Below are 19,867 nucleotides of genomic sequence, written 5' to 3'. Positions count from 1 at the left end.
ATGTTTTTTTTATTAAAATATTATTTTAATTTGGTAGTTTTATATCGATAAATATTTGATGTCTGAAAACTATTCCATTGCTTCATCACTACTTATATCCTGTGGTAGCTGTGCTAGACGTGAGTAGCTTGTTTCTTGTATATTTTTTGCAATTTCTAAATCTATGGAAATCCTAAATTCTCTTTCAATCATAGTGTTATACAACTTAGTTAATTCTTCAGAGTTAAATTGTGACCGTAATTCATTAAATGCAATAAGTATAAGATCTGTAATAGTTTAATAAAAAAATAAATTATAAATATGAATTACTTTTTGACCAAGGGCAGTCCCTAATTGCTCTGTAAAAAATCGCTTTTCCTTTTTCTAAGGTTCCATGTTGTATCTCAAACTGGATATATAATTTCCATATTATTAGATCAGATTTTGTTCTAAAGATAAGTAAGAAATTATACGTATTACATTAGCTTTTTAATACTCTTGATTTTCTACTGCTCTTTCAAATAAAGATCTTATTGCATGCGTATTAATGTTATAAGGATTAATATATAACTCAGACCATATTGCAGAAAGAAAAACAATATAAGATGATTGTACAGCTTTAAATATATTTTTTTCAAAATAGTGATAGATCTTTGTTTTAAGTAATGATTTCGCTTCTGACCAGATAAATATTGATAAAAATATACAATTATTAGGAAATTTAGATAATGCACTTCTTGCCCTATCTTGAATGGTAGAGATTTTGAATACTTTAGTTGTTTGTGAACAATAGTAAAGTAATTGCAATTCTGAAGTTAAAAGCTGTTCATATTCAATGGAATTAGAATTAATTGAATTATTGAAATCATTTTTTGTTTGAGAATATACTTCTAGAGCAATATCTAATGATTTAATTAAATAATTTAACAATGCATGACATTCTGTAAATAAACGAAGCATTTTATAATTTCCAAAAGATAAGGATAACCTATTTAGGTGCTGAAAAGACTAGAAATAAGCATTTTTTTTAGATATAACTTGGACTAGTATACCTTTTGAGCCTTTAATAATATAGAATCCGAGTGTATTTTTTCGTTGTTAAATATCAATGTTTTAACTTTTAAATGTTTTATATAAATATATTATCAAAAATAGGTTAACTTACTGTTTAATTCGCTTTCTACCATAGATACTAGTATTTTGATCGAATTATCAATCTCGTTATTTTTCATTTCTATTTCTGCCCATAGTTTATAAGCCACAATATAGTCATAAGATTTTTCAGTATGGTCTGGTTTAATATTTTTTAATGTATTTACAAAAATTTTCCTTGCTTCCAATATATTTCCGTTAAGATATTCTAATTGGGCGTATGCACACCACAATTTCATATTTAAAGGCTTTTTCTTAAGAATAAATTTGGCTAATTTTCGTACACTAAAAGTTATTAATTTATTTTAATATATTATTAAATTTACTCAGATGATGAATAGTAATTCCAAAATAAGAGATGCAACATAGAAAATAAATCGTCGTCTATTATATCTTTTAATTGTTCAAAACAATTTTTTATAAAATCTTTGTTAAATCCTTGATAATTGATATTTTGGTACCAAGTATTATCAATTGAAAATAGAGTATCAATAGTTATTGGCCAATTTTTTAATTTAATATGTACTGGACTTTGAAAATGTTTTAATAAATAATCAGAATCAATAGTATTTTTATTGAATTGTTGAGAAAGTTTTAAGGATAAGTATTCGCTTGACCAAAACCAATTAAATGAATCAATTGATGAAAAATCTTGTATAAATGAATCCAATAAAGGTGATTCGTTAGATGTTTTATCTATCCTATGCAGTGAAAATCCAAAAAAATGTAGTGAAAAATATATTAAGTTTAAGCGTATTCTATTCGATGTAAAGAAATATAATAACTGCTCAATATCAGAAAAAAAAATTATGGAATAAGGATCGTTATCAGTATCTGTATTAGTAGATCTTTTTGGATTTACATAAACATTTTTAGCTGTTTCTTGTTTATACCATTTTGTATATTCATCTTCAATATCTTGAGATATATTTTCATTATTAGAAAGAGATATATCGTTAGAATTTTTGTCAAATGATATTATATGTTGATATTTATTATCATACTTTTTCCATCCTTTAGCTTCATCTTCTCCAAATCTAGGAACTTCTGAATCCCAAAATTCTTCAAAGTCTTGTAAACAGCTAGCATTATTAACATTACACAAAAAACTATCTGGCATAAAAAAATTAAATTCAATTAATGCTTGAACAGATGCAATAGAATTCTCTATATATCCCGCTTCTTTCATATAAAACCATATTCGAATAAGAACATATTGTATAATTTCTTCTATGTTTTCTGTATTTTTAATAGTAGCCATAATAATAATAAATATACAATACCTATTTTTTTCTGGCATTTCTCATTTTTTGATGCTTCTTTAAGAATTTCAAGATTGTTTTTGAAATTTTCAAGGCATTCACTATAACTAAAAGATATTGAATTAGTTTGATAGAAATCCATATATTTTTTCCAAAGAGGCAAACTTAAGCTTCTTTTTAAAATTTTACTCCATTCTAAATTTATTTTTTGAGGTCTAATATTGTTAATTTATTTCATTTTACTATAAAACAAAATTACTCCCAAATTAAAATTATTATAGACATATATTTTAGAACAAGGTCATCATTATCAGGACAATGTGATAATGCTTTTTCCAATATTTTAAGTTTAACCTCATTAATTGCTAATTGTTCCGCCTTAGATTTTTTATTATTATTTGTCCATAATATTTTATCTTGTATATCTGCTAATTTTAACCATGATTTATAATCTAATGGTGATTCTTCCACTTTTTTTGATAATTCTTTTAATTCTAATTGAGGATCACCTTTTTTCCATATATGTAATACATTATCATCATTTTCTATTTTTTCGGATATAATACTTGTATCATTTGTTATACATGACGTATTTGTATCATCAATTTCAAATGCAATATAATTTTCCTGATAATTTACTTCATTAATATCCTTCAATCCTTTACTCTCTTCTACACATTCCAAATCCTCATTAAACTCAAAATTAACCTTTTTTTTATAATTATTATAGTTCAATAATGGATATAATATAATTTCATTCGGATTTTCTGGATCAACTCGCATTCTTATATTTTCCTTACATCCAATCACTCTTCCTTTTCCCGATCTTTCATAATATGGTATCGAATACTTGTCATTTTTCCCATATTTTATATTGTTTATATCTCCTAATAAATCAATAATAAACCATTTCTTTTTTTCTCTTTTTTTCTCTTTATAGTCTATTTTATCATTCCCCTTTTTTTCAACTTCTACCTCTTCAAAACTTAATCCCCTCCTCTTTAACTTATCTATTAACTCTTCTGTCCCTTCTTTCTTGTATAATTCTCCCTGTTTTTCTTGTCTTCCTTTAAAACTACTAAACTTAGGTATTTCATTCATTTTTTTTACTACAACTTTTTTATACACAATTTAACTATTTTTCCCTCTATTCTTTACTTTGTTCATCTAATCTTTCCCTATTCTTCCACTATTAACCCCTCTGTTTTTAACAACATATATATATAGACGCTTTTCGCTTAATTTTACACAATTTCTATATTAAAATGTTCACTATCTTCTCCTCTTTTCTTTAAAATGGGCCTCTACACAATCATAAAGAAGCAGAATAGAAAAGATAAACAAATACGTATTTTGATGCTGTAACTTCTTCTTCTCCCTATAAAATCCCTATAAATCCCTATTCCATTCACTAATTCCTTATTAGAGGCTTAGATAATGCTGGAAAATCCACTATTGTTAAGCGTATTAGCGGTGATGACGTTATTTCCCTGCTATTCTTCCTATCTTTCTTCTAATATATGTGTTAAGGTGTTAACCATCTCCCCGACTGTAGGCTTTAATATTAAAACCTTAGTATGGGGCTCATATAAATTAAATATATGTAATTAAGCTTTTATGATAATATATTACTATATAGAAATAGGGGATATTGGAGGACAAAAGATTTTGAGAGGTTACTGGAGGAATTATTTTGAGTGTACAGATGCAATAGTATGGACAGTTGATCTAACCGATTGTATGAGGGTTAAAGAATGCAGTGAGGCGTTAAAAATGCTATTAAAAGAGGATGTAAGGGGAATGAATGGGAAATAAACATATTTATATATTTTAGAGACTTTTGGGTACGAGTTTATTAATACTTGGTAATAAATGTGAGGTAGAATCGAGGATGAATATAGAGGAATTGAGGAAGGTATGAATGATATGAATAAGTATAGTTGAATAATGAAAAAATTGAGAGCCTTGAATTGGAAGATATTAAGTCGCATAGTTATAATATTTTTGAAGTGTCAGGACTTTTAGGAACAAAGTTGTATGAAGCGTTTAAATGGTTGATAGAAGATATAGAAAAAAAGAAATATGGAAGGGGATAATAAGAAGGTGAAGATGAAGATGAAGATGAAGATGAAGATGAAGATGAAGATGAAGATTGTAATATAGATAGTTTGGATGTTGCAGAGTAATATTGTAGAGTAAGATTGTAGAGTAAGATTGCAGAGTAATATTGTAGTGTAGAATAATATTGCAGTGTAGTGTAACATTATGATATCTTTGTTTAGTTTGCAAATAAAAATGATTGAAATAAAAATTTAATGTTGTCGAATAATAAATTCATCTAATAATTCTCTAAAGAATGTTAAAGAGTTATAAAATTTAAAAAAAATATTACAATTTTTTTGTTAACCATAGTTCCAAAATTTTTCCACGCTGTTTTTCACCGACTCTTGATCTAGGAAAATCGCCTTTTGCAGTAAATACGACAGTATCAATTATAATTTGATATTTATTCAAAACGGTATTTACAACAACAGGTACAATAGATGGTAAATTTGATTTATGTTTAACTTCGATAAGAATAATAATAGAACGACCTGTTTGAAATATAGCACTAATATAAAAGGTAAATGGGGGATATTTAAAAGGAATTACTAACCTTCCTCCAGGTAAAATATTATTATGTGATTTTTCTACAGATGTTTCGATATCTATTGGAAAATAAAGTAGTCCATTAATTTCGAAAGTATCACCAATATTTCCTAAAATAAATAATGATTGTGTTTCAACAAGTAAACCTTCTGGTCCTATTGGTCTTTGTATGTTATATAAAAATCCTAAATCACCAGTACGGACATAAATGTCTTTCTGATTATTATTATTATTATTGGCTAAAACCCCATGAAATCTTTCTAAATCCATTTTATTTTTTGAACCATAAAATGATTTCATATTGGCATCTGATGCTACCCAAATTTCTCCATATTCTCCTTCACAACATAAATCACATGTTTCGGGATTAACAATAGCAATACGAGTAGATACAGAAACCTTTTTTTATTAATTAGAAAGTGTTTTAAGATATTAAATAAATAGATACCGTTCCAGAATCATACAAAAGAAGTGCAGATGGATCATCAGCCATATCAATAGGTTCAATGATTCCTTGTCGTAGGCTTTTTACATTTAAGTATAAATGTATAGGCTCTGTAGACATATATGATCTTGTCGTTATCATGGGATTTAAAACGCTATAATATACATTGCTTAAAGAATTAGGATCTAATATTGATTCCGAGAAATCATTTTTTACTCGTTGAACTAATATAGTTATAAATGTTAAGATACTTATATATAAAGCAAGTACTCACAATAATCAAATTGAGGTCGACAATTGAAAGTTATCATTAAATTTCTTAATTCATGTAAACAAGTGTCTTTTGTTTGAATAGCTTCTATAGCATCATTTAAAGCCTCTGGGGCTATATAGGTATCTTTTACTTTGAACTTTGCAATAGAATCAAATAAAATTAAAGGATTAGCAACAAAATCTCTTGGTGATACAAGATACGTGGTTGCTCCTAATATAATATTAATAGAAATTCATATAAAATATATGGTAAGAGTTACCCATATATATTCCTAAAATATATGAATGAAGGAACCCTATTCCTGTTGTTGCTTGCATACATCCAAGAAGAGGTCGGGAACTAGACATTTGACATGTTTCTTTTTGAATCCTACAACAAGACATAATAGTTTCGTGGCCCAATTCTACAGCTGTGCGTCGCCTATCAGGAGACCAATATAACCATATTAATGCAGGAATTTTCAAATCTATCCATTCCTGATCTAACATAAATCCGGATTCTACACATCCTAATGTTTGTTTGGGAGACTTTGAAGTATTAATTATATTGGGTAGAACTATTTTTGTTGCAGGTGCATAACGCTTAATGTTATAAGAAAACAATTTGCTTTTAAATGTTGAATCTGTTTGGTTATTAACAAGAACAGCTTTGATTTTAAAATCTGAAATTACACCCAGAAAAGATGGGATATCTTCTGAAAGTCGAAACGTATTAAGTGGAGGTATTGGAATTGCAATAATTCCTAGGCAAAAACATGCATGTATTGCATATAAAAAATCATCTGATTGTGTATACATCAAAATAGCGTGATCTCCCGATTGAAGTTTAATTTTAAATTTAAGATAATTTGCTACATTTGCAATTTTTAAATCCAATTTCTTCCATGTGATGCTTTTATCTTTACCCCTGCTATCTATTACAGAAAGAGCAGGTTCATCACTTTGGCTTGCTACTCTCCATTGTAAAACATCTATTATAGTTCCATAGGTAAATAAATTTATTAAAGTTCGATCATCCATTGATAATGCTCGTTCATCTCCTGCGCTATATTGTTTCTTTTTTGAACATAATAATTCTTGACGCTTTTGTACAGCTATCTTTGACCAAATTCCTCCAACCGGATCTTCCCCAACAGGCAAATCAAGTGTTACTTCATTGATAAAAAATTTAACATGCTCACACGGTAATGTGCCTAATTCAAATCCTTTTCGACAAAGCATGTTACTAATTTCTTTATGTCCATTTTTATTCACTCTGGGCAATGTATTTGATAAGGCCAACATTATACAGTATACTTTAATATTATGTAAATCTAAAAGTACTTTTTTACACTTCTGTATAATAGTATCCAAAACATTATAATCTGATACATTCGATTGTTCTGATGGATCTGGACTAATAATTGATGCTGGTAATTCAAGAACAACGATAGGATAATACTCTCCATTGATAAAAATATCAAATGATGTGCTTCAGATGTTATTATAAATAATAAGGAACAATAATATATATACCAATCAAATACATGAGGGACGTTCCTCATAATAGTTTGGACTATGTGAGAAACATAATGATACCTAATAATTATTCAGTTTTGATATATAAATATATACTAATACATATATTCTATTGTATCATTATCCTGAGTTGATACAATTCGTTGTCGAAGTCTATCTTCATATAATCCTAGTACATAAATACGGCCCCTAATCATACAACCTAGCAAACCAGTTCTTAAAAATTCTTGATTATAAGTAGTTAAATTAGACGTTTCGTTATCAACCACAGACGCTTCTGCATGAAATAAAGATTTTGTTTGTTGTGGTGAATTCCAAAATCCTCCGCTCAAACTAGGGCTATCAACCCAGATTTCTCCAATAACATTCGAGTTACAAAATATTGATGTTTCTGGATCGACAATTGCTAGTGTAATATCTGCTAGTGGGTACCAAAATGATCCAACTCTAACCGCATCTAAACCGTCATATTTCCCTTTCATTTTATTTTCTTCAGAAAGTATAACCACTTTATTGGTCTTTAAAGCTTCTTTGCTCAATAAAACTTGAGACAGTTCATTATTTGCATATATATTATTGTTGTCTGGAAATTCTGATAACATTTGTTGTTCTCCACCAAGCCAATCTCTCATGGAAATAACCATACCTCCATGCTCTGGAAGGCAAAGTATAGGTGATAAAACATCCCATGGTCTAGAATTGCCAAGAGGTCTTAGCCATCTATCTGCTAATATTTCATGAAATTCTGAATCAACACAAACACAATCTATTAAACAAAGACGAATACTGGAAAAATCAGTAGTATACTTTTTCTTAAATTTACGAGTTTGCATTGGATCTAATCAATACTAAGTTAAGTTTTAAATAGAAAAAAAAAGCGTTACCATCTTGATAATTGTATGCCACTGTTTTTAATCCTGGATAATTAGCAAGAATCATAGTGACTCTGTACTTGGTAATAAGATTTGCCAAAAGACCAGGAACAGAAACTGCTTTTTGAGAACACCATACTGTTGTGCTTCCACTATAAATAGAAAAAAAAACAGTAAAAATCAATCCTATTGCTTGTCTTTGATCCAGATATGTAATAAAGACTTCATTGTCTTCCGCAGCGGCATGTTTTTTGTTAGAATTTCTGTTTAATATTTGTTTTTTTATATATTTTGGAATACTGGAAATAGCAGTACTTAGACTGATCATTTGATTTACAATAGTAGCGTGAGGTATAACCACCCCACGAAGTTCTCCAGTAGGGGAACGTGAATACTCAATATAAGCTAAATCATGAGTTTGTAAAGGCTAAATAAATTTAAAAATTGAAAAAAATATAAATGAAAATAAACGTACTGCGCTGCTGTGCTTTTTTTTACTATAAAAACCGCCAAACTTGTTGGTTTCCCACCATTCTATCATAAATGGAAATTGTAAATTTCTATCTATTAGCATTTTCCTGAGATTCTTTAGATTTATATGAGTTGTTAAAATAAGACGAGACTGAGTTGATATTAAAATCTCATGCAATTCAGTGATATCTTTATAATTATTAATAGGAACCGCAATCGCCCCTGCAATAAAACAGGCAAAAAGTGATATCACAAAATCTATAATTTCAAAATTACTATATATTAGGGCTACTCTGTTTCCCTGTTGAAAGTCTGGCTTGCTTTTAATAGCTTGCGCTACTTTTTCCGTACGAGCTAAAAGCTTATTGTAAGTTATATTATACATTTCTTTTCCCTTATTATCCGACACTATTATTGCTTTCTTTCTTGATGCCATCCTGCTTCTATAACGAAAAACAGAGGCAATATTGTCAAATCTATATTGATTGGTGAACTTTCGCTAGTATTCATAAATCTCACTTAGTCATAAGAAATCTTGGATCATGTCGATCATATGCTGAAAATGGTATACCTCTAGGTTTAAAAGGCAATTGTTGTTTTGCTACTTGATCTACAAATGGCGCCGGAAGTTTCTCGCTTGAAATTGAATTAGACTGTTCGTATAATGATCTACCATTCTTGTAATTATCCGAATCCTCTAAAACTATCCATTTAACTATATAATTTCATATATTCTTGTATTTTACGATATTCATGATCACAATATGTCTGATCACAATACGATTTAGTATTATCACTGTCTTTATCATCTGTTCCTTATATTAACCCTTAATACGAACAAATCCTTCACTAACAGAACTCATTTTTTGACTCAAAGTCATAGTTTCCATTTATATTTCGGTTTTCAAAGATCTCTTTGTTTATACTTAAAAAACCCTAATAACCTCCTTCAATATCTACTTAAAACCCTCATATTCTTATCATCTTCACCTCATTAGGTTCTATTACATCTTTATACTTTGTTAATATCTCTTTTCTTCGTTTTTCATATCCTTTTTTTGTTATTTCTCCATCATCCAATTCCTTCTTTATAGCTTGAAGTTCTCTCAAAATAATTCGAGATGCGTTTGACCCAATTGAAATAACTGATGTTTCGTCCTTTTCTTTGTACTGTATAGGCATATTCAAGCTTTAAATCATAATTTCTGAAACCATAAATTATTTTTTCAAAAAAACCTCCCTAAACCCTATTTTTTTTAGGATATCTTTAAAATAGTATCCAAGTTTTATTAAGATTTAGGCTTATTATTATTTGTATTATCCAGTCTTTTTCTGTTAAAATTGTTTATGTTTTATAATCTTAAGTTTTGTAATAGTTAAACGTTAATCATTTTCTTGAATTATATAATTATTAACCATAATTCATTGAGTTATCTTGTATAGAATTGTTTGGTAATGGTTTTGTCTTTTCTTGTATCCTAAGTTGTTTTTTTTTTAAAAAAAAGTAATATGATGAGATGTGTTTGTATAGAATTATAAAAAAATAAAGTAAAAATCTTTGTGTAATAATTTAATAGATCAGATCAATGAGTTTAATTGAATAGTTTGAATAATTGTTTATAGTTATTTAGCCTATTTATTAATTGCATGAATTATCAATTGAAATATCGAGTTCGTTTATGATATAGTTGAATCACAAGTATTTAGAATAGGTTTTTTGATATTGAAAAGCTTTGAAAGAGCTTCTATTTCTTTTTGAGTATTTTTTAAAAGATCATCAGATGGATACATAAATTGTTTAATATCAGGTAATATTTTTTCCAATTCTAAGTCAGGATATATAGCAGCTGACGATATCGCTTGACTAAGACGATAAGAAGCTATATTATAAATATGTATTGATTGAGAGAAGATTTGTTTTCCACTATATAAAAAATTAATAAATATAATGAAAATTAGATTTTTTGTACATATTATTGTTTTGTGTTTTATTTGATAAGTCCATTTTTTTAACAAAACTTTCCATTAAAGAATCTATATGATCCATAGAATTATCCATAGAAGAATTATTTTTATTAGAGGATGTATTATCTTTTTTTATAGATGGAAATTTGAAATTTTTGCAATCTTCAGAAAAAGGTATCTTAAAAAATGTAAATAAAGAATAGATATTAAAAGGAATTACTTACTGTAAGCTCAATTAAACATTCAAAGTTATCTTCAATAGATGGAGCCATTATAATCATTTCTGGAAACTTATTTGTTTTTGTTACAAACCTTGCTAGTGCTAAGGTGTTAGTTTTTAACATTGCATGTACTAAAGAAGACAATGAGATTTTTGCATTTAAATTTGCTTTAGCTGGAACAATTATATTTGCTTCTCCTAAGATAATAAAGCGAGGAAACTAGATTAATTGATTAGATATAGTATAGATATAAAAAATATTTACTGATTTATTTTTTATAAATCCTAATATTGTCAATCCTGTATCTTCTTTGTATACCAATTCTTCTTCTTCCATAATACTAATAGGAATTATCGTTTTTCCATAAATATATCCTAATTCAAGATCTTCTTTAAATATTTCTATTTCCTCATCATCTTCTTTTATTTTGTAACTCTTTGTCATTATTATTTCATTGAAACATTCATCTTTATCATCATCACTTGAATTAATAGATGTTTCTATTGATTTTTTACTATGATCTGTAGACTTTTGTATTGTTTCTGAAACATTGTATCTATGTGCAGCAGGTTTCTTTGCTAATCTAGTACGAGGATATCTTTGAATCATAATTTCAATAACATTTGAATAATTTTGAGAATAACCTATGCTTAAAATCCCAGAAAATAATGATACTGGACGAACTTTTCTAATGCTGGGTATATTAAGAGAATTCATAGCCTCCGTCATTGAAGAAAAAGTTCCATTAGAGATATTTGAGAACTTTAAAAGATTTTTTTCATTATTTAACTATAGTAATTGTTAATTATCTGTTATTATATCATATAAAATTACTTTTATGATATTTTTAGAAACTTCTTTATATTCCTTAGTGTCAAAATCAATTCCACTGCCTCTGTTAGTTTTTTTGTAACATTAGTTTTAATGCTTTACATGATTGAAAAGTTTATACACATATATTTAATTTGATATGCTATTTTTTCCAGATCTGAAAAATTCATATCTGATTCCCCATTTGTAATCAATACAAGATTCTTAATATACTTAAGATTTCTGCAATAGTTTGATATTAAATCAATCCCAATAATCACTGCTGAAATGGCTAAAAACATCATAAAAAAATGTAACAAAACACCGTAAAATAAGACTTACCATCTCCAACATCCGTATTACTTGGAATTAACTGCTTTTTTAGCTCTTTTATCTCTTTTATCGTAATTCTAAAAACATATTCATATATATACAAATAATTTCGTCTTCATACTGTTGGATTGAACATAAAACTGAAATATTTTCATAAAATTTATCATCTTCCATGTCATTATTTGTATCTAACTCTTAAATAAACATGTATCATCCCCATTTCCTATCAAACCATCTGTTTTAAACCCAACTACTCCTACATAATCCGTTTTTCGTCCTGAAAGCACCTTTTATCATTAAACAAAACTATGAACCTTTTCTTCTGGTACTTTTGATGATATCCTGCTCCAGAAATATTCAAGTACCCATTCATGATTGCTCTGGTTCCTGTTTTTTTCACATTTTTTCTGCTTAATCATTCCTATCCCATAATAAAATAGAAAACCTCATACCATCTGTTTTCCTAGATCAATAACAAAGACTGTAACCTCTTTATCTGACATGTTTTATGTATTTTTTAACACCTCTTCTCTATATCCTCTCTTTACCAACTAAACGGCCCTTAACCTCTCCGCTAAAAATATACAGATGTCTTCCTCTCAAGCATCGTCCTATGTAAATGAAAACTATGCTGATGAGAAAGCTTATGCTCAATATTATAAAGAGCTACATACAAAGATATCCAAAGAATCCCCATTCTATATCTTAATGTCGAGAGGGATTGATAGAGATGTATCAGACTATGTTAAAAAATACAGTGATCGGTATAAACCAGCGCCTAGAATGAGTCAGTCATTGTTTTTTTTGAGACTGGAGCCATCATTTTTTCCAGAAGAGCTTTTTGATGTATTTTTGAAAGAATATAAGGGTTTATATGAGGAAAAAGTTAAAGAACCTGTTGTTTTAGAATTTCCAGAGGGATTTGCAAGTATTTTTGAGGAGGAGATGAAGGAATTGCATGAAAGCGAGTCGGATATTGTAGAGGAAAATGATCAAGATGATGATTTTGAAGATGATGATAATAATGATTATGAAGGTTTATAATGGTTTTATTTTTATGTTTTAGTTAAAATATTAGATAATTATTTTGATCCAGGTGATGAGGATTATGAAGATGGTTCATTTTCTAGGGATAATGTTGGTGATTATTTTTAAAGATCAATTTTTAGAATATTTTTAATAAATAGCAATTATTTTGGTTGGAATATTGTCTTTTTTTAAAGTAATTATGTTATAGAAGATGTATGTTTTTCGTTATATAGGATGCATTAAAAGTTATGTGTTTTTTTTTTAAATTTTTCATTATATATGACTTGTAAATTTTCTATCTTGATTCTTATTAAAAATACAACTCAAATCCCATAATATCTTTGAATATCAATGCTAAATAAATATAATTCAAATGATATTGTCCTCTGATCTAGCTTTATTTTAACATATAAATTGTTATTTGTGCCAAATATATATATATATAATAAAACAAATTCTATATCTTTCTTATTCCTATTTTTTACTAACTATTACATTCTTTTCTACATCAATGCTTCCTTATCTCAAACATTAACACCAACAATTTATTCTTATCTTTTAATTTAAGTAAAAAATTATAGCCAATTTTAATAAATCATTAGACTTATTTCTTTTCACCATTCTATTATATACAACAATTCTCTCAATATTATACATTTAAATATTACTTATTTAAATCCCTTTCAGTCATCTATAGTCACTTTTTTCACACCATATGACTTTATTTTCTTTTTTTAAATTATACACTTATAATACAAAAATTATCTTAATTTAATCCTTTTTCTTCTCATTATACATAATTTTCCCTTCTTATCCTCTCAAATTCCTTTGCTTTTCTAATAAATCTTTTGCCTCATTTATTTTACTCGCTATATACGGACTACCCCCCCTATCCGGATGGTTCAAAAGCATCACCCTTCTATGTGCTTCTTTCACCTTAGATCTCGTCATTCTATTCTCGCTAAATACTCCATTAATCCCATATAAAATTTCGCCAAATTAAAATTCCTTTTTTGGCCCAAAAAACATACTTTAATGATAAAATTAACGCCGCTTCTCGACTCGTCATTTGCTTATCAAAGCCCCCCTTATATATATACTGCGATGAGACCCCTCCTGGTAACTTTTTATACCTCTGAAATGCTCGCATACTTATTCCTATCTAATTTCATCAGTTTTTCGTCTTTTTTTCTCGTTCAAATTCCCCAACAAATGTACCAATCACTGCCACTCCTATAGACCCTATAATAATCCCTGTTACCATGTTTATTCCCTCTTTTTTTATTTTTTTTTTTTTACACAAAATTTTGACGTTCGATTATCGATAAGTATTTCTCGACTCTCGACTTCCTCTAACTTTCTGTTTTTTACCATCTTTTTTGCAGGAAGAAATGGGCACATTAAAGCAGTTTATTAAGGCTGTTAGAGCAGCAAAAACCGCGGCGGATGAACGTGCAATTATCCAGAAGGAATCGGCAGTGATTCGGGCGTTTTTTCGTGAAGAATCTAATAATCATTATTACCGGAGAAATAATCTTTCTAAGCTATGTAAGTTAATAGATTTTAAGAATATATAAGTTATTTTTATGTTTTAATATAGTATATCTTTATATACTTGGAGAATGTACGCATTTTGGACAAATAGAATGTCTTAGACTTCTTGCGAGTCCATTATTTGCAGATAAACGTCTAGGATATCTTGGAACTATGCTTTTACTTGATGAGAATCAGGAGGTATTAATGCTAGTTACGAATTCTCTTAAAAAGTATTGAAAAAGACGTATATGAATGATAATTGACGAATAAAGTGATTTAAATCATTCAAATCCATATATAGTGGGATTAGCGCTTTGTACATTAGGAAATATTGCGTCTCCGGAGACAGCACGTGATTTATTTTTGGATATTGAGAGATTAATGAATTCACCGAATGTTTATATACGTAAAAAGGTGTATAATTTTTGATATTTGAGATATTTTTATGTAAGTTAAATGTATAAAATTAGGCGGCATTATGTGCTATGAGAATTATACAAAAAGTCCCGGATTTTCTGGAAAATTTTATAGATCATTCGAAATTACTCTTAAAAGATAAGAACCATGGAGTGTTACTTTGTGGATTGACGCTTATTATTGATATATGTATTCATAATCCAAATATGATAAAATATTATCGTCCTGTATGGGTTTTTTTTATAAGATTTTGAATAATTGAGATATAGCTTACTTCATATTTTGTAAATCAATTGAAATCGCTTGTTAATTCTACATTAACTCTTGAATATGATGTTTCAGGAATTACGGATCCATTTTTACAAATCAAGTTTTTAAGAATGTTAAGAGTTTTGGGGCATGGAGACGTGGAGATTAGTGAACAAATAAATGATATATTGGCACAAGTAAAGATTTTTTTTTATATAATATATATTTGATTAAAATGTTATAATTAGGTTGCTACTAATACAGAATCAACAAAAAATGTTGGGAATTCTATTTTGTATGAAACGGTTCTCACGATTTTGGATATTGAGACAAATAAAGGGTTGAGAGTTCTTGGTGTTAATATTCTTGGCAAATTTTTATCAGACAATGACAATAATATAAAGTTTTAACTTTTTTTAGAAAAAATATATTTAACAAATGTTTAGATATATTGCATTAAATACATTGAATAAAGTCATATCTATAGAGCCTAATGCTGTGCAGAGACACAGAAGTACTGTATTGAAATGTCTTCGAGATCCTGATATATCAATACGAAGGAGAGCTTTGGATCTGTCTTTTGCATTAATTAATGAAAGTAATATCCGAATATTAGTGAGAGAATTGTTAGCATTTTTGGAGACAGCTGATAATGAGTTTAAATTAAATATGACAACTCAAATATCCATTGCAGCTAACAAATTTGCGCCAAATAAAAGGTGGCATATTGATACCATACTTAGGATTTTAAAACTGGTAATATTATTTATGACAATGTGTATGTTATATTAATATTGATAAAAAAGGCTGGGAATTATATTAAAGAACATGTTTTTTCTAGTTTTATTCAACTTATTATTACTACACCAGAACTCCAATCTTATACAATCAGAAAATTATTTTTTTCTTTACAAAAAAATTTAACACAAGAAGCTCTTACTCTTGTCGGAATATGGACCATAGGAGAATATGGCGAACTTTTGTTACAACCGTATCAATCACTTGAAGAAGAGCTTAATCATGTTATTAAAGTATCAGACATTTTAGAACTCTTCGAAAATATTATTGATTCTAATTATTGTTCTAAAACAGTCATGGAATATCTCATGACTTCTTTGATGAAGCTTTCTGTTCGTATTAAGGAACAACCTCAGATTGAGAAAATACGTAGTTTATTACGTAAATATTCAACAAGTATAGATATTGAAATTCAGCAAAGATCTTTGGAATACGAAAGGCTTTTTCAATTTGATGAAATACGGGAAGAGGTTTTAAAGAAAATGCCTCCACTTGTAATTAAGGATTCTGAAATGTTTGATTTTTCTATTAGAAAAGTAAAAAGTAGTAAAGAAACAGATGAAAACGTAACTTTGTTCTCTATTCGATATAAATCTAATAAATAATAGCTCTTGTTTGATTTGTTTGGCGATGATTTCTTTTCGAAAAAGGATTCAAATGATATAAATAATGACAAAAGTGCAATTTTAGAAATTCTTGGATCTTTAAATCATCATAAATCCTTGGATACCGAAAAGAATGTCTCTGTCTTTGGTAATTATTTTTTTTTTTTAAATTTAATACTTTTTAATAATAATTTTTCAATTAGCTCAAAATTCTGAATCACTTGGTACAAGTGTTGATTCCGTTTCTTCCAAGCTTAATAAAACAATTGGAGATGATATTTATAGTATGTATCTTTTATATTTCTATATTTTTCTTGACAAAAAAAGCTGTATATGAAAAAAATAGTCTTAGGTTTACTTTGCAAATCGATTCATTGCATATTTCTGATATGTGCATAATTGCTATCACAAATCGATTTCTAAATGTTGGTTTTACTCGAATTTCAAAAATTAATTTGCAAGCTGCCGTAATAAAATCTCAAAAACTACAAATGTATCCTATCTCTGGAACTTTCATAGAACCTGGCGGCAACTTAATACAAACAATGAAGATAACCGCTTCAAAAGGGGTAATCTCTTTAAATATTTCATTTATTCTTATTTATATCAATCTTTAGTCCTTATTACGACTTCGTTTTAAAATTATATATAATTGTTACGAATTAGGTGATGTTGTCGAACAAGTCGATTTTAATCAATTTCCTCATAATTTACTTTCCTAATTACTATTATTTGCATATCATAACTTACTTATGCATATTTGTTAATATTTCTTTTTATTTTATCATTAAATGTATAATACCTTGATTTTCATGTCACGTGCCTTGTGTATTTTAACCCTCGCGCTCGCTCCAATAACTCCAAGTTCAAAAAGAAATTAAAAAAAGGTATTTTTTTTTTGAAAATAACTATGTTCTAATAAGTTATAGTCCTTTTATTGTTGCTGTTGTTATAGTATTAGTTGAAACCTGTGTTATTTTTACGTGTAATCGAATGCAAGAAGCTTAGGAACATTTGTTAAAACATTAATGAATTAGAACGTATTTGTTTTTAGCAATTTCAAGTGGTTTTTTCAGTTTTTTATGATATGCAATCGCTTGAGTTTGCTTCACCACGTCGTGTTTTTGTAGAATTAACTCCATCACAAACAAATGCTTTGCAACTTTCTTTTCTTAAGCGCAGAAGGTCGCCCAATAACAGCACAGAAACATTCTCAGAAGAAGAGTTTTCTAGTGAAAAACATATGAAACGAGTCAAAGAAGATGATATTAATATGCAATGTTCAGATACTAAGTCAACTCCTAATCATGGTATTGATATATCTCCAATAAATACTAATTATAAAGAAAAAATAGAGAATTTGGAATGTAATACATTTTCGAAAGATGAATGTATTCATAGTCGTGTTGGTAGTGTTTCCAAGAATGAGGTATTATAAAATTTGGTGAATTGTGATTTGGTATTTTCTAAATTGTTTAGAAATATAATGTAGTTCAAAGGCCTGGTTTCAATACATTACCTGGTGATGGTGGGTTCTTTGGATCATTTTTTATATCAAAAGAGCAGATTAAAAAGGTAAGGGTTTTCTAATATATATTATATATTAAAAAACAGTATGCGCATGTTTTAAAGCTTCGACTTCGTCTCGCTTATTATAAATTGCAAATTAATCAGCCTCATTCTGCATTTTCTGCACTTCCTCTTTTGATTCCAAAACGAGATAAGATAGCGTCTGTTGAATTGTCAAAAACTACTTTATCAAAAACAGCTATTTCGGATATACAGCTTCCATCTCCTGCAGATTCTCAACCGTACGAGACAGCTTCTCAATGTCTACATAATAATGATAATCTAATTCCTAATATATTTAATTATTGTAGATATAATATTGGATTAAGTTCACCTCCGTTGAGTCAAGAACGGTATTGTAAAAGTAGCTTTCCTGTGGATTCTGCTGAAAACGTTTCCAAATAAATTATTATTTGTTAGGAGTTTATCAATATTCTAATTAGTACATTAAACTTTATTGATTTTAATGATCAGTATTTTTGTCATGGATACAATCGTTAAACTTGTTTGGATTATAAATTTCATATACTATGTGCTAATAAAAGGGATATTTGATTGTTTTGATAACGAATGGTCTTTTTGTGTATATTAATATGATTTGTTTGAGTTTTTATTTAAAGACCAACTTATGCCATACTTTAATTCTTTGATTTCCCATTCTTGCGCTATTTTTATTTCTTTTTTTTTATTTCTTTTTAATTCCTGTATTATTTTTGTATTCTTTTTGCTATCATCGCTATCCCATGATTCTTCATTTTTATGTTGTAATTCCATTAACAATTCATCCTTTTCGTTAAATATATTCTCAATGATATCAAATGAATTAAATACATCTAATAAATATGGCTCATTTGTCATTGCGTCTTGTTCATGTATAAAGGAATCTAAATCTTTTAGTTTTCTAGGACTCAAATTATCCAAATTATCTAATATCATTAAAAAAATCTATGTTTTTTTTCCATATATCTTATACATACTTTTTTCTTGATTTGGTGTGTTATGTTTTGACATCAGGTCTACAATTCCGTAAAACATTTGTTTCTTTTGAGGAGGGTTACTATAAAAATTAATTAAGAAAAAGCATTAAATTTCATATACATAATATAATCTGTATTTCCACATATTTGTTCTATGGAAATACTAATCTAAAAATATCTATAAATATAATCAAAATCACATTTTTATGCTTTTTACCTTAAGTAATGAATTGACTTTACTATTTTGTAGAAGATAACATCCTGTTTCTTTCGATAACCCTACATATTCTGCAAGATTAATTTCAACTCTTCCTATAACCAATTGATGACTTGCACATCTCAATTCCTATTAACTATTTAGAATTCTTCCTTTTTTCTTAATTTTTTTTTCTTCTTTACTTGATTCACTTCAAAAATCATCCAACTTTCTGATAAACGCTGATGTTTCCCTATCTTCATCGAAATAATACATGAAATATCATGATCCCATGTAACTTTATGGTTTTTTATAGGAACTTTTTGTGATTTTCCCCTCGTTTTAGTACTTATTGAATCTTTTAAATACCATTTAATAAACATTTGTCCTGAAACAAGAGGAACATTGATTAAATTGTGAATTGTGATTTTTATATGAAACTTTGGACGATATTTCAAATTAAATAATCTAAACATTCTCTTCCTTTATCTTTTTTCTATATTCTTTTAAAAATTTCCTATTTTTCATTTCTTCTCCTGCT

The 19,867-nt window shown here is 27.9% G+C and overlaps 9 protein-coding genes across 9 annotated transcripts; 4 read left to right on the top strand and 5 right to left on the bottom strand.

Annotated features, from left to right (window-relative positions):
* Positions 1 to 23: 23 nt before the first annotated feature.
* Positions 24 to 3,551, bottom strand: T552_00155 (hypothetical protein). The gene is made up of 8 exons (XM_018368774.1): positions 2,653 to 3,551; positions 2,415 to 2,608; positions 1,458 to 2,370; positions 1,145 to 1,416; positions 1,032 to 1,096; positions 476 to 987; positions 310 to 428; positions 24 to 266 (listed from the first exon to the last, which is right to left on the bottom strand). The coding sequence occupies exons 1-8, from the start codon at positions 3,492 to 3,494 to the stop codon at positions 70 to 72; spliced, it is 3,114 nt and encodes a 1,037-aa protein (XP_018227629.1). The 5' UTR covers positions 3,495 to 3,551; the 3' UTR covers positions 24 to 69.
* Positions 3,552 to 3,869: 318 nt separating this feature from the next.
* T552_00154 (hypothetical protein) lies at positions 3,870 to 4,489 on the top strand (the record flags this gene model as incomplete). The annotated part of the gene is made up of 4 exons (XM_018368773.1): positions 3,870 to 3,996; positions 4,039 to 4,184; positions 4,228 to 4,308; positions 4,334 to 4,489. 4 exons carry the CDS (start codon positions 3,870 to 3,872, stop codon positions 4,487 to 4,489), a joined length of 510 nt encoding a protein of 169 aa, XP_018227628.1.
* A 170-nt stretch (positions 4,490 to 4,659) lies between these two features.
* Positions 4,660 to 9,849, bottom strand: T552_00153 (hypothetical protein). Its single transcript, XM_018368772.1, has 14 exons — positions 9,612 to 9,849; positions 9,476 to 9,557; positions 9,368 to 9,430; positions 9,141 to 9,318; positions 8,626 to 9,097; positions 8,163 to 8,577; positions 7,381 to 8,116; positions 7,276 to 7,338; positions 6,021 to 7,231; positions 5,762 to 5,971; positions 5,491 to 5,711; positions 5,050 to 5,441; positions 4,786 to 5,004; positions 4,660 to 4,742 (listed from the first exon to the last, which is right to left on the bottom strand). The coding sequence occupies exons 1-14, from the start codon at positions 9,801 to 9,803 to the stop codon at positions 4,706 to 4,708; spliced, it is 4,491 nt and encodes a 1,496-aa protein (XP_018227627.1). The 5' UTR covers positions 9,804 to 9,849; the 3' UTR covers positions 4,660 to 4,705.
* A 407-nt stretch (positions 9,850 to 10,256) lies between these two features.
* On the bottom strand, positions 10,257 to 12,499 carry T552_00152 (hypothetical protein). The gene is made up of 11 exons (XM_018368771.1): positions 12,403 to 12,499; positions 12,280 to 12,357; positions 12,183 to 12,237; positions 12,072 to 12,138; positions 11,960 to 12,027; positions 11,741 to 11,909; positions 11,642 to 11,696; positions 11,072 to 11,596; positions 10,811 to 11,026; positions 10,592 to 10,764; positions 10,257 to 10,545 (listed from the first exon to the last, which is right to left on the bottom strand). The coding sequence occupies exons 1-11, from the start codon at positions 12,451 to 12,453 to the stop codon at positions 10,299 to 10,301; spliced, it is 1,704 nt and encodes a 567-aa protein (XP_018227626.1). The 5' UTR covers positions 12,454 to 12,499; the 3' UTR covers positions 10,257 to 10,298.
* Position 12,500: 1 nt separating this feature from the next.
* T552_00151 (hypothetical protein) lies at positions 12,501 to 13,151 on the top strand. Its single transcript, XM_018368770.1, has 2 exons — positions 12,501 to 12,986; positions 13,029 to 13,151. The coding sequence occupies exons 1-2, from the start codon at positions 12,539 to 12,541 to the stop codon at positions 13,103 to 13,105; spliced, it is 525 nt and encodes a 174-aa protein (XP_018227625.1). The 5' UTR covers positions 12,501 to 12,538; the 3' UTR covers positions 13,106 to 13,151.
* A 638-nt stretch (positions 13,152 to 13,789) lies between these two features.
* Positions 13,790 to 14,243, bottom strand: T552_00150 (hypothetical protein; the record flags this gene model as incomplete). The annotated part of the gene is made up of 3 exons (XM_018368769.1): positions 13,790 to 13,940; positions 14,011 to 14,141; positions 14,190 to 14,243. The coding sequence occupies 3 exons, from the start codon at positions 14,241 to 14,243 to the stop codon at positions 13,790 to 13,792; spliced, it is 336 nt and encodes a 111-aa protein (XP_018227624.1).
* Positions 14,244 to 14,325: 82 nt separating this feature from the next.
* On the top strand, positions 14,326 to 17,350 carry T552_00149 (hypothetical protein). Its single transcript, XM_018368768.1, has 12 exons — positions 14,326 to 14,527; positions 14,580 to 14,745; positions 14,788 to 14,929; positions 14,986 to 15,159; positions 15,202 to 15,378; positions 15,430 to 15,584; positions 15,628 to 15,937; positions 15,988 to 16,545; positions 16,588 to 16,732; positions 16,788 to 16,868; positions 16,912 to 17,153; positions 17,202 to 17,350. Exons 1-12 carry the CDS (start codon positions 14,371 to 14,373, stop codon positions 17,304 to 17,306), a joined length of 2,412 nt encoding a protein of 803 aa, XP_018227623.1. The 5' UTR covers positions 14,326 to 14,370; the 3' UTR covers positions 17,307 to 17,350.
* Positions 17,351 to 17,626: 276 nt separating this feature from the next.
* Positions 17,627 to 18,604, top strand: T552_00148 (hypothetical protein). Its single transcript, XM_018368767.1, has 4 exons — positions 17,627 to 17,894; positions 17,931 to 18,013; positions 18,064 to 18,159; positions 18,199 to 18,604. Exons 1-4 carry the CDS (start codon positions 17,672 to 17,674, stop codon positions 18,556 to 18,558), a joined length of 762 nt encoding a protein of 253 aa, XP_018227622.1. The 5' UTR covers positions 17,627 to 17,671; the 3' UTR covers positions 18,559 to 18,604.
* Positions 18,605 to 18,695: 91 nt separating this feature from the next.
* T552_00147 (hypothetical protein) lies at positions 18,696 to 19,848 on the bottom strand. Its single transcript, XM_018368766.1, has 5 exons — positions 19,530 to 19,848; positions 19,348 to 19,476; positions 19,252 to 19,298; positions 19,131 to 19,210; positions 18,696 to 19,079 (listed from the first exon to the last, which is right to left on the bottom strand). The coding sequence occupies exons 1-5, from the start codon at positions 19,800 to 19,802 to the stop codon at positions 18,742 to 18,744; spliced, it is 867 nt and encodes a 288-aa protein (XP_018227621.1). The 5' UTR covers positions 19,803 to 19,848; the 3' UTR covers positions 18,696 to 18,741.
* Positions 19,849 to 19,867: the final 19 nt, after the last annotated feature.

Source organism: Pneumocystis carinii (genome assembly GCF_001477545.1).
Source record: "Pneumocystis carinii B80 chromosome Unknown supercont1.1, whole genome shotgun sequence".
Taxonomy (NCBI): domain Eukaryota; kingdom Fungi; phylum Ascomycota; class Pneumocystomycetes; order Pneumocystales; family Pneumocystaceae; genus Pneumocystis; species Pneumocystis carinii.
This window is presented reverse-complemented; position numbering and strand designations above follow the sequence as displayed.

Coding starts and splice junctions, on each gene's coding strand:
- T552_00155 (XM_018368774.1), bottom strand. CDS start 3,494: ATGAATGAAATACCTAAGTTTAGTAGTTTTAAAGGAAGACAAGAAAAA. Junction 429..475: donor AGAGCAGTAGAAAATCAAGA/GTATTAAAAAGC, acceptor ACTTATCTTTAG/AACAAAATCTGATCTAATAA. Junction 267..309: donor GGACTGCCCTTGGTCAAAAA/GTAATTCATATT, acceptor AAACTATTACAG/ATCTTATACTTATTGCATTT.
- T552_00153 (XM_018368772.1), bottom strand. CDS start 9,803: ATGCCTATACAGTACAAAGAAAAGGACGAAACATCAGTTATTTCAATT. Junction 5,972..6,020: donor TATTTTAGGAATATATATGG/GTAACTCTTACC, acceptor ATATTATATTAG/GAGCAACCACGTATCTTGTA. Junction 4,743..4,785: donor CTATGGTTAACAAAAAAATT/GTAATATTTTTT, acceptor AACATTCTTTAG/AGAATTATTAGATGAATTTA.
- T552_00152 (XM_018368771.1), bottom strand. CDS start 12,453: ATGTCAGATAAAGAGGTTACAGTCTTTGTTATTGATCTAGGAAAACAG. Junction 12,238..12,279: donor GGAGCAGGATATCATCAAAA/GTACCAGAAGAA, acceptor TAATGATAAAAG/GTGCTTTCAGGACGAAAAAC. Junction 11,697..11,740: donor TGTATAAACTTTTCAATCAT/GTAAAGCATTAA, acceptor TAACAGAGGCAG/TGGAATTGATTTTGACACTA.
- T552_00151 (XM_018368770.1), top strand. CDS start 12,539: ATGTCTTCCTCTCAAGCATCGTCCTATGTAAATGAAAACTATGCTGAT. Junction 12,987..13,028: donor TGATAATAATGATTATGAAG/GTTTATAATGGT, acceptor TTAAAATATTAG/ATAATTATTTTGATCCAGGT.
- T552_00149 (XM_018368768.1), top strand. CDS start 14,371: ATGGGCACATTAAAGCAGTTTATTAAGGCTGTTAGAGCAGCAAAAACC. Junction 16,733..16,787: donor AAAGAATGTCTCTGTCTTTG/GTAATTATTTTT, acceptor TTTTTCAATTAG/CTCAAAATTCTGAATCACTT. Junction 16,869..16,911: donor AATTGGAGATGATATTTATA/GTATGTATCTTT, acceptor TGACAAAAAAAG/CTGTATATGAAAAAAATAGT.
- T552_00148 (XM_018368767.1), top strand. CDS start 17,672: ATGCAATCGCTTGAGTTTGCTTCACCACGTCGTGTTTTTGTAGAATTA. Junction 17,895..17,930: donor TAAGTCAACTCCTAATCATG/GTATTGATATAT, acceptor CTAATTATAAAG/AAAAAATAGAGAATTTGGAA. Junction 18,014..18,063: donor GTAGTGTTTCCAAGAATGAG/GTATTATAAAAT, acceptor TAAATTGTTTAG/AAATATAATGTAGTTCAAAG.
- T552_00147 (XM_018368766.1), bottom strand. CDS start 19,802: ATGTTTAGATTATTTAATTTGAAATATCGTCCAAAGTTTCATATAAAA. Junction 19,299..19,347: donor AAGTCAATTCATTACTTAAG/GTAAAAAGCATA, acceptor AGATATTTTTAG/ATTAGTATTTCCATAGAACA. Junction 19,211..19,251: donor GGAAATACAGATTATATTAT/GTATATGAAATT, acceptor TAATTTTTATAG/TAACCCTCCTCAAAAGAAAC.